The sequence below is a fragment of the Amblyraja radiata genome, chromosome 24 (genome assembly GCF_010909765.2).
Source record: "Amblyraja radiata isolate CabotCenter1 chromosome 24, sAmbRad1.1.pri, whole genome shotgun sequence".
In the NCBI taxonomy this organism is placed as follows: Eukaryota; Metazoa; Chordata; class Chondrichthyes; order Rajiformes; family Rajidae; genus Amblyraja; species Amblyraja radiata.
The window spans coordinates 3,668,631-3,682,503 of NC_045979.1; the positions used below are offsets into that span (position 1 = coordinate 3,668,631).

Below are 13,873 nucleotides of genomic sequence, written 5' to 3' on the forward strand. Positions count from 1 at the left end.
GGCAAATGCAATGTTAACATGTATTTCGAGAGGACTGGAGTATAGAAACACGGATGTAATGCTGAGGCTTTATATGGCGCTGGTCAGACCGCATTTGGAGTATTGTGAGCAGTTTTAGCCCCATACCTGAGGAAGGATGTGCTGGTGTTGGAAAAGGTCCAGAGGATATTTTGCGAGAATGATCCCAGGAATGAGTGGGTTAACATATGAAGAGCATTTAAGGGCACTGGGCCTGTACTCGCTGGAGTTTAGAAGGATGAGGTGACATCTTATTGAAACTTATTGAATAGTGAAAGACCTGGATAGAGTGGATACGGAAAGGATACTTCCATTAGTGAGAGAGTCTAGGACCAGAACGACAAGAATTAAATGATGTGCCTTTAGAAAGGGAATGAAGAGAAATGTCTTTAGTCAGAGGGTGGTGAATCTGTGGAAACCATCTTTGGGTATTTTTAAAGTGGAGATTGACAGATTCTTAGGTAGACAAAAGTGCTGGAGAAACTCAATGGGTGCGGCAGCATCTATGGAGCGAAGGAAATAGGCAACGTTTCGGCCTGAAACTTTGCCTATTTCCTTCGCTCCATAGATGCTGCCGCACACACTGAGTTTCTCCAGCACTTTTGTCTACCTTCGATTTTCCAGCATCTGCAGTTCCTTCTAAAACATTGACAGATTCTTGATTAGTAAGAGTGCCAGGGGTTATGGGGAGAAGGCAGGAGAATGGGGTTGAGAGGGAAAGATAGATCTATCATGATTTAATGGCGGTGTTTACGCTATGGACCAAATGACTTACCTCTGCTCCTATGACATGAACTTATTCCCCCAATCTTCATCCTCACTGAGATCACCTCCAGTTTCTTCCTGGTACCCAGACCCTCCACCCCCAAAACAATGCTCACCAGCAGAAGGAAGATATTGCAAGGCTTTGAGGGTAGAAACAGCCTGGTCTGAAGAAGGGTCCTGACTTTAGAGACTACAGCATGTAAACAGGCACTTTGGCCCACTGAGTCCGTGTCGAATTGCATCACCCCATACACTAGCAATATCCACGGACAATTTACAATCTACAGAACTGTACGTCTTTGGAGCGTGGGAGGAAACCAGAGCACCTGGAGAAAACCCACGCGGACACAGGGAGAACGTACAAACTCCGTACAGACAGCACCCATTGTCAGGACCAAACCCGGGACTCTGGCTCTGTAAGGTAGCACCTCTACCACTGCGCCAATGTCACGCTGACGAGAAACATTACCTATCCATGTACAGCAGGGGTCGGCAACCTTGTTCTGCATAAGGACTGGGACGCATGTCTGTGAGCGGATAGCGGGCCACAACTATCACGTGTACACATGGATCCCGCCCCGGGATAGGGGCGCGATCCATTAGACATTAGCGAAACAGGCCCTTTAGCTCAGCAAGTCAACTTACAAACGTACAAACCTGTGCATTTTTGGAGTGTGGGAGGAAGCCAGAGCACCCGGAGAAAACCCACGTGGTCACAGGGAGATCGTACAAACTCCATACAGACAGCACCCTTAGTCAGGATCGAATCTGGGTCTCTGGTGTGTAAGGCAGCAAATGATCTACCGCTGTGACAGTGCCGCCTCTTTATAGGGCTTCACGTGCAATTATGACATTTAAAAGGCATTTAAACAGATAGGAAAGACTTGGAGGAACCAGACGTAGGCTAGCGAGACTAGCACAGTTCAGCAACTTGGTTGGCATGGATGAGCTAGGCAAAAGGTTCAGTCACAGGAAGGATAAGAAACCCAAGGTCAGTGTCCCCACCTAACCCAACACTGGTGGGTGGGAGTGTCAAGGACCAGACGTCATAGCCTCAGAATTAAAGGGCGCTCTTTTAGAAAGGAGGTGAGGAGGAACTTAATTAGTCAGAGGGTAGTTAATCTGTGGAACTCATTGTCACAGAGGGCTGTGGAGGCCAAGTCAGTGGATATTTTTAAGGCAGAGAAAGACAAATTCTTGATTAGAATAAGTATCAAGGGTTATGGGGAGAAGGCAGGAAAATGGGATTGGTAGGCAGAGAGCAGCCATGATTGAATGGCAGAGTAGACTCGTTGGGCCGAATGGCCTAAGTCTACTCCTATAACTTGTGAACAATATTTTTGTATACCTGAATGCTTCTGATCAGCTGTTTGATTATTTTCCAGTGAATCCCTTGGCATGTTTACTATATTAAAGTTGTTGTATAAATGTAAATGACTGTTGTTGTATAAGGGAGCATCCACATTATTATGCATTACATCTTAGATCCTGTTCTCATTTGAGGTATCTTCTACAGTAAATGCAGAAAATACTACTCTGATTAGTAAGGGTATCAAAGGTTACAGAGAGAAGAGAGGAGAATGGGGCTGGGAGGGAAAAATAGATCAGCCATGCTTGAATGGCAGAGCAGATACGATGGGCCAAATGGCCTAATTCTGTCCTAAATCTTATGTTTCAGGTCTATGTTTTTATGATGAGCTAACATACACCTGAACTGCTGATGAGGAGGAACTTCTTTAGTGAGAGGGTGGTGAATCTGTGGAACTCATTGCCACAGAGGGCTGTGGAGGCCAAGTCGTGGATAAATTTAAGGCAGAGATAGACAAATTCATGATTAGAAATGGGTGCCAAGGGTTATGGGGAGAAGGCAGGGAAATTGGATTCAGCAGAGATCAGCCATGGTTGAATGGCGGAGTAGACTCGATGGGCCGAATGGCCTAATTTCACAATAACAAAAGGTTCGCGAGAGCCAATAGGTTCTGAATGGCTCAGTTGAATGTCTCAAACAGCCTTCTCCGGCTCTCTGGGTTTTAGGACATTAGGTTCAATTAATTCTGCGATTGTTCCCATGATGGTTCTGTGAATTGCATGGATGATTGTGCACGCCTTTAGCCTCATCGAGTCTGGACGGTTGGTAAACTGGGTCCAGGAGAAGCAGGCAAGGACCGGGGCGAGGGGGAGACTGGACGCGGAAGGAGGAAGAAACGAAAGTGATTCGGGGTAGTTTGGCTTGGTGCCGCGGTGGTGGGGAGAGAGTGAGTGAGTGAGTGAATGAATGCTTGTGCCGCCGCTCAATGGACAAGTCCGCCTGCAGGAAGCATTCCCAACCTGCCCGATTGTGCAGAGAATGGGCGAGTTTGATGCTCAAGCGCCGCCCACTAAAACCTGCCCCGGTTCTCTTTCACTTTTAATTTCGTTTTGCCAGTGTTGAAACATATCTTGTCAAACGCCGAGACGTCAGTCACCACATCCAGCAAAGAAGCCGACTCTGTATCGAGGCCTAGAGTCTAAGGTGAGATGTGAAACTCCACCAACGAAAAAGTATTTTAGAGCATTTCGGCTTTTGCGGAAGAGAGATTAATGGAATGTGCAGGAAGGAACTGCAGATGTTGGTTTACACCGAAGATAGACACAAAACGCTGGAGTAACTCAACGGGCCAGGCAGCATCTCTGGAGAGAAGGAATGGGTGACGTTTCGGGTCGAGACCCTTCTTCAGACAGTCAGGGGAGAGGGAGGCTGGAGATATGGACGGGGAAGGTGTGAAAACGACAGATCAAAGCAGACAATCCAGGAAATGTAGAATGGTTCATTGTTAGCTGAGGGGAAGGTGACAGCGAGGTGTACAGTCAGTAAAATTCATCAGGACAACTGTGAACTAGGGTAGGGGGAGGACTAGTCAGAGAACTTGGGTGGGGGGGGGGGGGGGGGGGGGAGGGATGGAGAGAGAGGGAAAGCAAGGGTTACTTGAAGTTAGAGAAGTCAATGTTCATACCGCTGGGCTGTAAGCTGCCCCAAGTGAAGTATGAGAGGCTGTTCCTCCAATTTGAGTTGGGCCTCTCTGACAGTGGAGGAGGCTCATGACAGGAAGGTCAGTGTGGGAATGGATGGGGGAGTTAAAGAGTTTAGCAACCAGGAGATCGGGTAGGCCTAGCTGGACTGAGCGGAGGTGTTCTGCGAAATGATCGCAGAGCTTGCGCTTGGTCTCGCAGATCTAGGAGTGCTGGTACATTGTTCCTTGAAAGTGGCATCACAGGTAGATGGGATGGTCAAGAAGGCTTTTGGCACATTGGCCTTCATCAGTCAGAGTATTGAGTATCGAAGTTGGGAGTTCATCAAGTTCAAGTGAGTTTATTGTCATGTGTCCCTGATAGGACAATGAAATTCTTGCTTTGCTTCAGCACAACAGAACATAGTAGGCATTTACTACAAAACAGATCAATGTGTCCATATACTGTAATATAAATATATACACACATGAATAAATAAAATGATAAAGTGCAAATAAAAGATAATTGGTTATTAATAATCAAAGTTTTGTCCGAGCCAGGTTTAATAGCCTGATTGCTGTGGGGAAGTAGCTATTCCTGAACCTGGTTGTTGCAGTCTTCAGGCTCCTGTACCTTCTATCTGCAGGTTGCAGGGAGATGAGTGTGTGGCCAGGATGTTGTGGGTCTTTGATGATACTGCCAGCCTTTTTGAGGCAGCGAAATTGCATACACAATTGGTGAGGCAACATTTAGAGTATTGTGTTCAGTTCTGGTCACCATGTTATAGGAAAGATGTCAAGCTGGAAAGGGCGCAGAAAAAAATTACGAGGATGTTGCCAGGACTTGAGGGCCTGAGCTATAGTGAAAGGTTGAGCAGGCTATGACTCTATTCCTTGGAGTGCAGGAGGATGAAGGTTGATCTTATAAAGGTGTACAAGATCATGAGTGGAATAGATCGGGTAAATAAATGCACAGTCTTTTGCCCAGAGTAGGGGAATCGAGAAGCAGAGGACATAGGTTTAAAGTGAGGGGGTGGAAAGATTTAATAGGTAAATGAGGGGGTAACTATTTTTACACAAAGTGTGCTGGGTATATGGAGGTGGTTGAGGCAGGTACTAACATGTTTAAGAGACATTTGGACAAGTACATGGATAGGATAGGTTTAGAGGGTTATACACCAACTGCAGGAAGGTGGGACGAGTCATAGAGTTATACAGTGGAAACAGACCCTTCGGCTCAACATATCCCACCTGCCTGTGTTTGACCCATATCCTTCTAAACTGTCCTATCCATGTGCCTGTTTAAATGTTTCTTAAATATTGCGATGGTACCTGCCTCAATTACCTCCTTCGGCAGCTTGTTCCATATACCCAGGCACGGAACTCGCTATCAAAACATGGAGGGGACCGGGGGACACAATTTTTTGGCGGCCGCGCGCGCATGCGCGCACACACACACACACACACATACAAACGCGTGCGAGGCTTCTTAGGCTCAGTCCAGCGCTAAATGCAGCTCAACTCTGCCTGTCTCGCCGGGTTAACCTACAGCCCTGACTGGACTGACGGGTGCTGCTTCTCCGCACTGGCCATATTTCCTGCAAGCCCAGGCAGGTTAACCTGGCGGGACAGGCAGAGTTGAGCTGTGGGCCGGGGGGTAAAGCTCGCGTCTGACTCCCGACCTCTCTGGCCACCTGTAGGGGGGAGAGCACTCGGGTGGGGACGGGACAGCACCGGAGACCCGGCCGGGATCAATCCTGGCTACGGATGAGGCGCAGGTTTGTGCCACGTCTCCCTCCTCCAATCACCGCACTCTATCCTCATGACAAAATCCCGATGACAAAAACTTGGGGGGGATGTCCCCCACCTCGCAAAACATGGGGTGGATGTGTCCCTTCTGCCCCCCCCCCCCCCCCCCGTTAGCGTTACGAGCCGCTAAGAGACGTCCCGGGCTCCGACGTGCCCGCTACGTACATTCTACGTACTTACCATGAGTTTGATTTTTTTTTTAACTCAGGAGAGCTCTTGGGTAAACTCGTATAGTGGGACAGGCCCTTTTGGTTATCTTAATAGTGAGGGCAGATTTTAGTTACTAAGGAGCAACTCAATGCTGGGGGATGGAAAACAGTTATGGGCCTGTGCAAGAGACTCTGCACTCGCCACATGGTCGCCACATGTTTGCTGGTGGTCTCCGGTGAGTGTCCTTCATGGTCGCGAGGAGTTCCTGCATTCTGTGAACTGGTCGTCATGGAGATAATTGATAATGCTGTAGTCGTAGGTGCAGTTGTAGTGGGGTTGCCATCCTGTATCTGTGCACCGTGGATGGCTCAATTATAATCATGTACAGGTTAAACACCAATTTTTTGGCACCTGATGTTCCGCCCATCCCTATAATCCGGACAATATTACAAGAGCTGGAGTAACTCAGGATCTCTGGAGAACATGGATATGTGACATCGGGACCCTTCCTCAGATAGGTTCAGTCGGCCTAGTTACTTCAGCACTTTGTGTTGTCTCACTTTGAAACTAGGGGCTGATGCGGCTGGTCTACACCAGCCAGCCCTTCTTCACCCTTTCACGTGGCTGCTGTTGTGATTCGCGTGGCAGCTATTCAAAGTGGTCCCACCGACAGAATGCGCTCGGTCACCATGGGGCTCCCTCCCCTCGCACCTGCTGTCACTTCCAAGGTGGAGTATGTCGGCGCCTCTGGGGGAGAAGGAGGAGGCAGGGGCGATGGAGGGGGGGGAAAAAGGGGAGGGTGCGTGGGGGGAGGAGGGGCCGGTGACCCAATGGGCGGAAGCTGGGGCTTCGTCCTCTTCCCCCTTTCACCTTCCATCACTGCTTCCTCCCCACTAACTCCTCCACACCCTGCCTCACCATCGTCACTTCCTCCTTCAGCTACAACATGAGCCGCAACAACAGCCATGTGAAACGGAAAAGTGGGCCTCTTCCTCCACCACCACCACCGCCCCTTCCCTCCTTCACCCCGCCCCCTCCTCACGAAGGACAGTAAGTTAACTAAACAGAGGAACAGACCCTTCGGCGTTCTGTGTTTGTGCTGATCATGATGCCTAGTTAAACTGATCCCATCTGCCTGTACATGATCCATATCCCTCTATTCCCTGCACTTCTATGTGCCTAAAACACTCATAAAATGCCACGATAATATCTGGCTCCACCACCACCCCTGGCACTATGTTCTAGGCCCTCACCCTGCTCTGTGTGGGGAAAATAACTTGCGCTGCACATCTCCATTAAACTTTTTCCCTCTCCCATTATTGCTAAGACCTCGAGTGTTGGATATTTCCAGCACGAGATAAATGCACTGACTGTCTACCCTATCTATTCCACACCATATTTTACATACTTTCATCAAGCCTCTGCCAATCCAGAGAAAACAACTCTATCCAACCCTGTACCCTGTAGCTGAAACCCTCTAATCCAGGCAGCATTCTGGTGAACCACCTCTTCATGCTCCAAAGCCTCCACATCTTTCCTGTAATGGGGGGACCAGAACTGCACACAATATTCCAAATACAGTCTAACCAAAGTCATATAAAACTATATCATGACTTTCTGACTCTTGTACTCAATGCCTCGAGCGATGAAGGCAAGCACATCATACGCTTTCTTTACCATCCTCTCTACTCTATGAGAAACCGACGGGTGGCGCCTTGAGCCGGCAGCCTCGCCTGCAGCTGTTCGTCCTTTCCACTTTTTTTTGTTTTTAGTATGTCTAAGAGTGTGTTTTAGTGTGGGCGGGAATTGGGGGAAACTTTTTTAGTCACTTACCTCGTTGGAATGCGACTTTTCTTCTAGTTGCATTTCGCCCTCCCTCGCTGCCTAACAACTTGGATTGGTGCGGCCTTTCACAAAGTCGATCCAGAGCTTCAGTAGCGGGCGCAGCGCGGACTTTCCATCGCGGAGCCGGGCGATACCTTGCCAGGGGTCGCTAGAAGAAGTGCTCCGATCGCTGGCCCGCGGACTACGACATCCTGAAGCTGCGGTCTGTGGAGCTTCTAGCCGCGGGCGTAGACTTTAAGAGCTCCGACCGCCGGCCTGCGGCCCATAACATCGTGAAGCCCCGGTCTCCAGTAGGAAGCGGCTGATTCGGGACCTCCCGATGTTGGAGTTTCGAGCATCCCGACAAGACGGCCTGTACATCGGGCCATCCGTAGCAGCAACTGCGGAGGGTTGATGGCCCCGACCACGAATGAACAAAGGAGAATGAATGACAAAGTTATTGCCTTCCACCACTGTGAAGAATGTTGATTGCACTATTGTGGATCTTCATGTTTTATTCTATTGTGTATTGTGCTCTTTTGTTTGTATGGCTACACGATAAATCAAATCCCACTGTCCCTCAATTGGTGCACGTGGCAATAAATGTGAACTTGAACTACTTGTGCTTCCACCTATAGTGAGCTTTGAACTTGGACTCCAAGGTCCATCTCCACATCGATGATATTAAGGCTCTTGCCATTAACTGTATACTCCCTTTTTTTCATCCTCTCTAAGTGCAACACCTCTCACTTGCTCGGGTTAAAGTCCATCTGCCATTTCTCCACCATTTCATCTGTATCTATAGACAGCATTCCCCACTGTCTGCAACTCCTCCAATGTCGGTGTCGTCAGCAAACATACTCACCAACCCATCCACAGTTGTGTTCTGGTAATTTATATTTGTGACAAAACAGCAGAGGTCCCACCCAGCACAGATCCCCGCCAAACTCCACTGGTCACAGGCCTCCAGTCAGAATATTTACCTTCTACCACAACCCTCTGCCTTCCATGAATAAGCCAGTTCTGAATCCATACGGCCAAGTCATGGTGAATCCTGTACATCTTTTATGGCCTTCTATATCCAGAGAGACAAGAGGTTGGTTTGAGTGCTCCAATCAGTCTCTAGCCTGGATCAGTGATCTTACAACAGATTAGGGTTGGACTTCATGAGTTTCATTTGGTAACGTGATGGGAGTAGAAAGATTTGGATCTTTGCTTGTATTATTTTGCTAATACATTGTTTTCTTACTTCTACAGCCCGTTAAACGCTAAGGTTTCTTTCACAAACCAGGGATGCAGAGCACTTCCAATTACCTCTGGTTACTCAATGATATCCTCGGACAGGGAGCAACTGCAAGTGTATATAAAGCACGTCGCAAGGTACACTACATGTTCCCCTCAAATGTATTGGTTTAAATATCAAGCCATTGCTTACAACGGGACATTTGGATAAGCAAGGAAAGCCTTAGAGATTTTCTCTTCGCCCAGATGGTAATCGAGTAAATAACGAGGAATTAACACAGGAATGAAGAGCAAGTAGTCTTCAGGTATCGACGGAGATTGAGCAATAGGATGAGAGGGTGAGTGGAGAACCGGGTGGGATTGAAGGGGATTCGAGAGCAGGTGAGAGAGTAGGGTTGGGAATAGGATGGAGTTGGAGTTTGGCTTTGGCTTAACTTGCCCATGTTGACCGAGATGCCCCATCTACACCAGTCCCACTTGCCAGTGTTTGCCTATATCAATCTAAACTTTTCCTATCCATGTATTTGTCCAAATGTTGTATAATTATTGATGCAGTACATGCCTGAAATACCTCCTCTGGCAGCTCGTTCCATATATACACCACACTCTGTATAATAAAAAAGGTGTCCCTGAGGTTCCTATTGAATCTTTCCCGTCTCGCCTTAAACCTATGTCCTCTGGTTCTTGATTCCCGTACTCAGGGTGCATGGTCAGAGTCATTTACACAATCAGATCTCATTTTATGTTGTTATCCAAGCTTCCTTACTACTGCCTGCCTTGCCCTTCACTCTAACTGGAACATGCATGCCCTGAACTCTTGTCATCACACTTTGAAAAGCATCCCACTTCCCAGACATTCCTTTGGCCGCAAACAACCTGCCCCAATCAACGTTAGCAAGTTCCTGTCTAATACCATCAAAGTTGGCCTTGCCCCATTTCAGAATGTTAACAAGTGGGCCTGTCCTGTCTATTTCAAAGCTGAAGGGATGGACAGAGAGAGCTCGGGGCAGTGGACGGCCTCATAACTGGGTCCAATGGTTTAGGAGGAGGTTTCAGTTTAAGTTGCAGTTTAAGTTTAGTTTTTTTGTCACGTGTACCGAGGTACAGTGAAAAGCTTTTGTTGTGTGCTATCCAGTCAGCAGAAAGACAATACATGATTACAATCGATCCATTTACAGTGTAGAGATACATGATAATGGAATAACATTTAGTGATCATAGTCAAAGTAAGAAATGTTGCTGTAGGAGTAGGAGATTTAACAGTATGGAGCGACTGTAATACGTGATTGTAGATCTGATTCTGTGACTAGAACGCAAATAGTCGCCTGGATTGGGAGCCATCTTGGAAGTGTGGACTGACTATTCTTGGCCTGTCCAAGTTACTATGATGGATTCCTCTCTGGCTCTCTGTAGAACTGCCGGCCTTCGTTGAATTGACACTTTCAGCAGAAGAAGGGAAAAGTAATAGTGAAATTGGTAGTAATGTTAGTTCAAATCTCAGGAAATGGTTAATATTAGAGAATGTGGTATAAGACCACATGTTGGTGGTTTGATTTTTATCCAAGCAGTAATAGTCACAAGAAGTAAAGTAATCAAACAGGACATTTATGTAATAATGGAGTCATTGACTTGGATGTGCTGTGGGAGAATGTGGATCTGAAGGACCTGATGAAATTGTAAATAGATGGGTACTGATTTACTTCATGCTAAACGGTAACCAAAGGGCGGCATGGTGGCGCAGCGGTAGAGTTGCTGCCTTACAGCGGCAGAAACACGGGTTCGATGCCGACTACAGGTACGGAGTTTGTACGTTTTCCCCGTGACCTGTGTGGGTCTCGGATATCTTTGATTTCCTCCCACACTACAAAGACGTACAGGTTTGTAGGTTAATTGACTGGTATAAGTGTAAATTGACCCTAGTGTGTGTAGGATGGTGTTAATGTGCGGGGATTGCTGGTCGGCGCAGACTCGGTGGGTCGAGTGGCCTGTTTCAGTGCAGTATCTCTAAACTAAACTAAATCTTTGCCTTTTCTCATACAGTTTCTAACAGTTTCAACATTTACTTGCAGCAAACTGGCGATCATTATGCCGTCAAAGTGTTCAATCATGTCAGTTATTTGCGTCCGTATGAAGTGCAGATGAGAGAGTTTGACATGTTGCGCAAATTAAACCACAAGAACATTGTGAAGCTCTTGGCAGTGGAGGAAGTGGTGAGTGTGGGATTCTGTCACTGCCTCTGTAATGGCAATTTCAAACTATTCCAAGCTTCAGCTATCCATGGCCGTTACTACACAGGCAGGGAGGAGTAATCGTATGCAGAAGATAAAAGAAACGGATCCTCCAGTCGTTCTTTCCAGTTTAATTGATTCTTTATTGAGGTAGATGTACAGACAAAGAAGTGAACATACCAGATACACAAATGGTAGCTTTCCATTCTTACTGTCTGATCTGGTAAAAACTGTATTCTTTCTCCCGTGCTTTCTCCACTCTGATAACAGACAATAGGTGCAGGAGTAGGCCATTCGGCCCTTCGAGCCAGCACCGTCATTCAATGCGATCATGGCTGATCATCCCCAATCAGTACCCCGTTCCTGCCTTCTCCCCGTATCCCCTGATTCCGCTACCTTTAAGAGCCCTATCTAGCTCTCTCTTGAAAGCATCCAGAGAACTGGCCTCCACCGCCCTCTGAGGCAGAGAATTCCACAGACTCACCACTCTCTGTGAGAAAAAGTGATTCCACGTCTCCGTTCTAAATGGCTTACCCCTTATTCTTAAACTGTGGCCCCTGGTTCTGGACTCCCCCAACATCGGGAATATTTTTCCTGCCTCTAGTGTGTCCAAACCCTTAACAACCTTGATCTGACCACTCCCTGTGACTACGCTATATGTAACGTTCATCTACCTATCAAAAGCCCATCCTCACGCGTTCAAAATAATTCTGCCTGAAATATTGAGACAAAATAATAAAATATGCTAACAGTTACTAGACTAAAGGGCCTGCCCCACTTTCACGAGGCAATTCACGAATTCTCCCAAGTTTTCCCCTGATTCAAACTCGCAGAATGTTGGTGACGAGTCCGTAGGAGGTCATAGGAGTTTGTAGATATATCGTAGCGGCTCGTTATGCTAGCCGTAGGTACTCGTGGCATCGGGTAAGTCGGGACGTTTCTTCCAGCCCGATAAAAAATGTCCACGAGTAAAAAAATGATCGGGATAAAATAATTAAGTCATGAAAGTGGGACAGGCCCTTAAGCATGAATGGCTCCTACAACCTCTTTAGAAGGAAAATTGCAACACAATCAGGATTGGAAACCTGATAAAACAAAGTAAGTGCCCCCAATGCCCCCTCACCCGAACCACCTTCCCCCCAATTTCCCACCACCAGCAATTATAAGGACCACACAAGGATTCCTCAACTGCTTGTTACCCTGAGTTCAGCTCCCTGAGTCTCTGAGACTATTGTGAACTGTCAGGACCCCAGTGAGTATCCACTTCTGCAATGGTTGACAGACACAAAAAGCTGGAGTAACTCAGTGGGTCAGACAGCATCTCTGGAGAAAAGGAATAGGTGACGTTTCGGGTCGAGTCCCTTCTTCAGACTGAGAGTCAGGGGAAAGGGAAACAAGAGATATAGACAGTGATGTAGAACGATACAGAACAAATGAATGAAAGATATGCTGAAAAGCAACGATGACAAAGGGAACAGGCCATTGTTAGCTGTGGGCTAGTGAGAACGGGTCTAGACAATGACTCAACAAGATGACTTTGAAGCTGGTACGACATGGGTGAGGGAGGGATGGAGAGAGAGGGAATGCACGGGCTCCTTGAATTTAGAGAAATCAATATTCAAACCACTGCCCAAGCGAAATATGAGATGCTGTTCCTCCAATTTGCGTTTAGCCTCACTCTGACAATGGAGGAGGCCTAGGACAGAAAGGTCAGTGTGGGACTGTGGAATTAAAGTGTTTGGCAACCGGGAGATCAGGTAGGTCCAGGCAGATTGAGCGAAGGTGTTCAGCTAAACGAGTGCCCAGATTACATTTGGTCTCGCCGATGTATAAGAGTCCACATCTTGAACAACGGACACCTGCTCCACAATGTGTGATGTGGGTGATTACCTTAAGGAAGAGTTTCCTCCAGATTTGTCTTTTAAATACTTATCTTACCGAAAGGAGGAACAGGTTTGAGGGGGGGGGGGGGGGGGGTCAACACACTCCTCCTATTCCCAGAACCACAGACAGATACCGAGAGCATATTCCATAAACTCCCAGTCTGCTGGGTTGATCTGGTGTAGCTGCTGCAAGCGGTGAATTGTCAGAAGTGACTCGGGCACCCTCCAGGGTACCACCCCCACCTTGCACGCTGCTTCCACAGCCATGGGAGTGAGACTGAGACACTTCTCGTTGTGCCTGTCCACCAGGGAACCACCAAGCAGAAGGTCCTTGTGATGGAGTACTGTGCCGGCGGAAGTCTGCATAGTGTTTTGGAAGAATCGGAAAACGCATTCGGCCTGTCGGAATCGGAGTTCCTGATTGTCCTGCAGAGTGTTGGTAAGGCTCAACAAGATTGTGCGCAACTCGATTAAAGTTGTCGTGGTGGAAGAAGTTTTGAAAATTGGTGGCTGGGGCAGTGAGAAGCAAAAGAACCAGGTAAACCTCTCCTCTAAGGCTGCCTCTTACCACCAAGGGTGGTTGAACATTCAACAGTTAGGGTCACAATGATTTGGGTTCAGTCATGACCTTGAGCACACTCTGTTGTCCCTGGGACCATGCAGGTTTCCTCCACATGCTTAGAGTCTAATAGAGTTATAGAATCACAGAGTCATACACAATGGGGCGGCACGGTGGCAGAAGTTGCTGCCTTACACTGCCAGATCCTGGGTTCGATCCTGACTATGGGTGCTGTCTGTACAGAGTTTGTACATTATCCCAGTGACCACATGGGTTTTCTCCAGGAGCTCTGGGTTCCTCCCACATTCCAAATATGTACAGGTTTGTAGGTTTAATGGCTTTGGTAAAAATGGTAAATTGTCCCTAGTGTGTAGGAAAGTACTAGTTTATGGGGATTGCTGGTCGGCAT

The 13,873-nt window shown here is 47.5% G+C and overlaps 1 protein-coding gene across 1 annotated transcript in view; it reads left to right on the forward strand.

The window, feature by feature from the left end:
* The first annotated feature begins 3,056 nt into the window (after positions 1–3,056).
* LOC116986702 (serine/threonine-protein kinase TBK1-like) overlaps positions 3,057–13,873 on the forward strand; it is a 71,397-nt gene continuing 60,580 nt past the window's right edge. The window contains exons 1-4 of the mRNA XM_033042278.1: positions 3,057–3,295; positions 8,811–8,933; positions 10,864–11,004; positions 13,215–13,344. Of these exons, the coding sequence (XP_032898169.1) occupies positions 8,847–8,933; positions 10,864–11,004; positions 13,215–13,344 (358 nt within the window). The 5' untranslated portion in view covers positions 3,057–3,295; positions 8,811–8,846. The remainder of the gene's footprint in view (positions 3,296–8,810; positions 8,934–10,863; positions 11,005–13,214; positions 13,345–13,873) is intronic.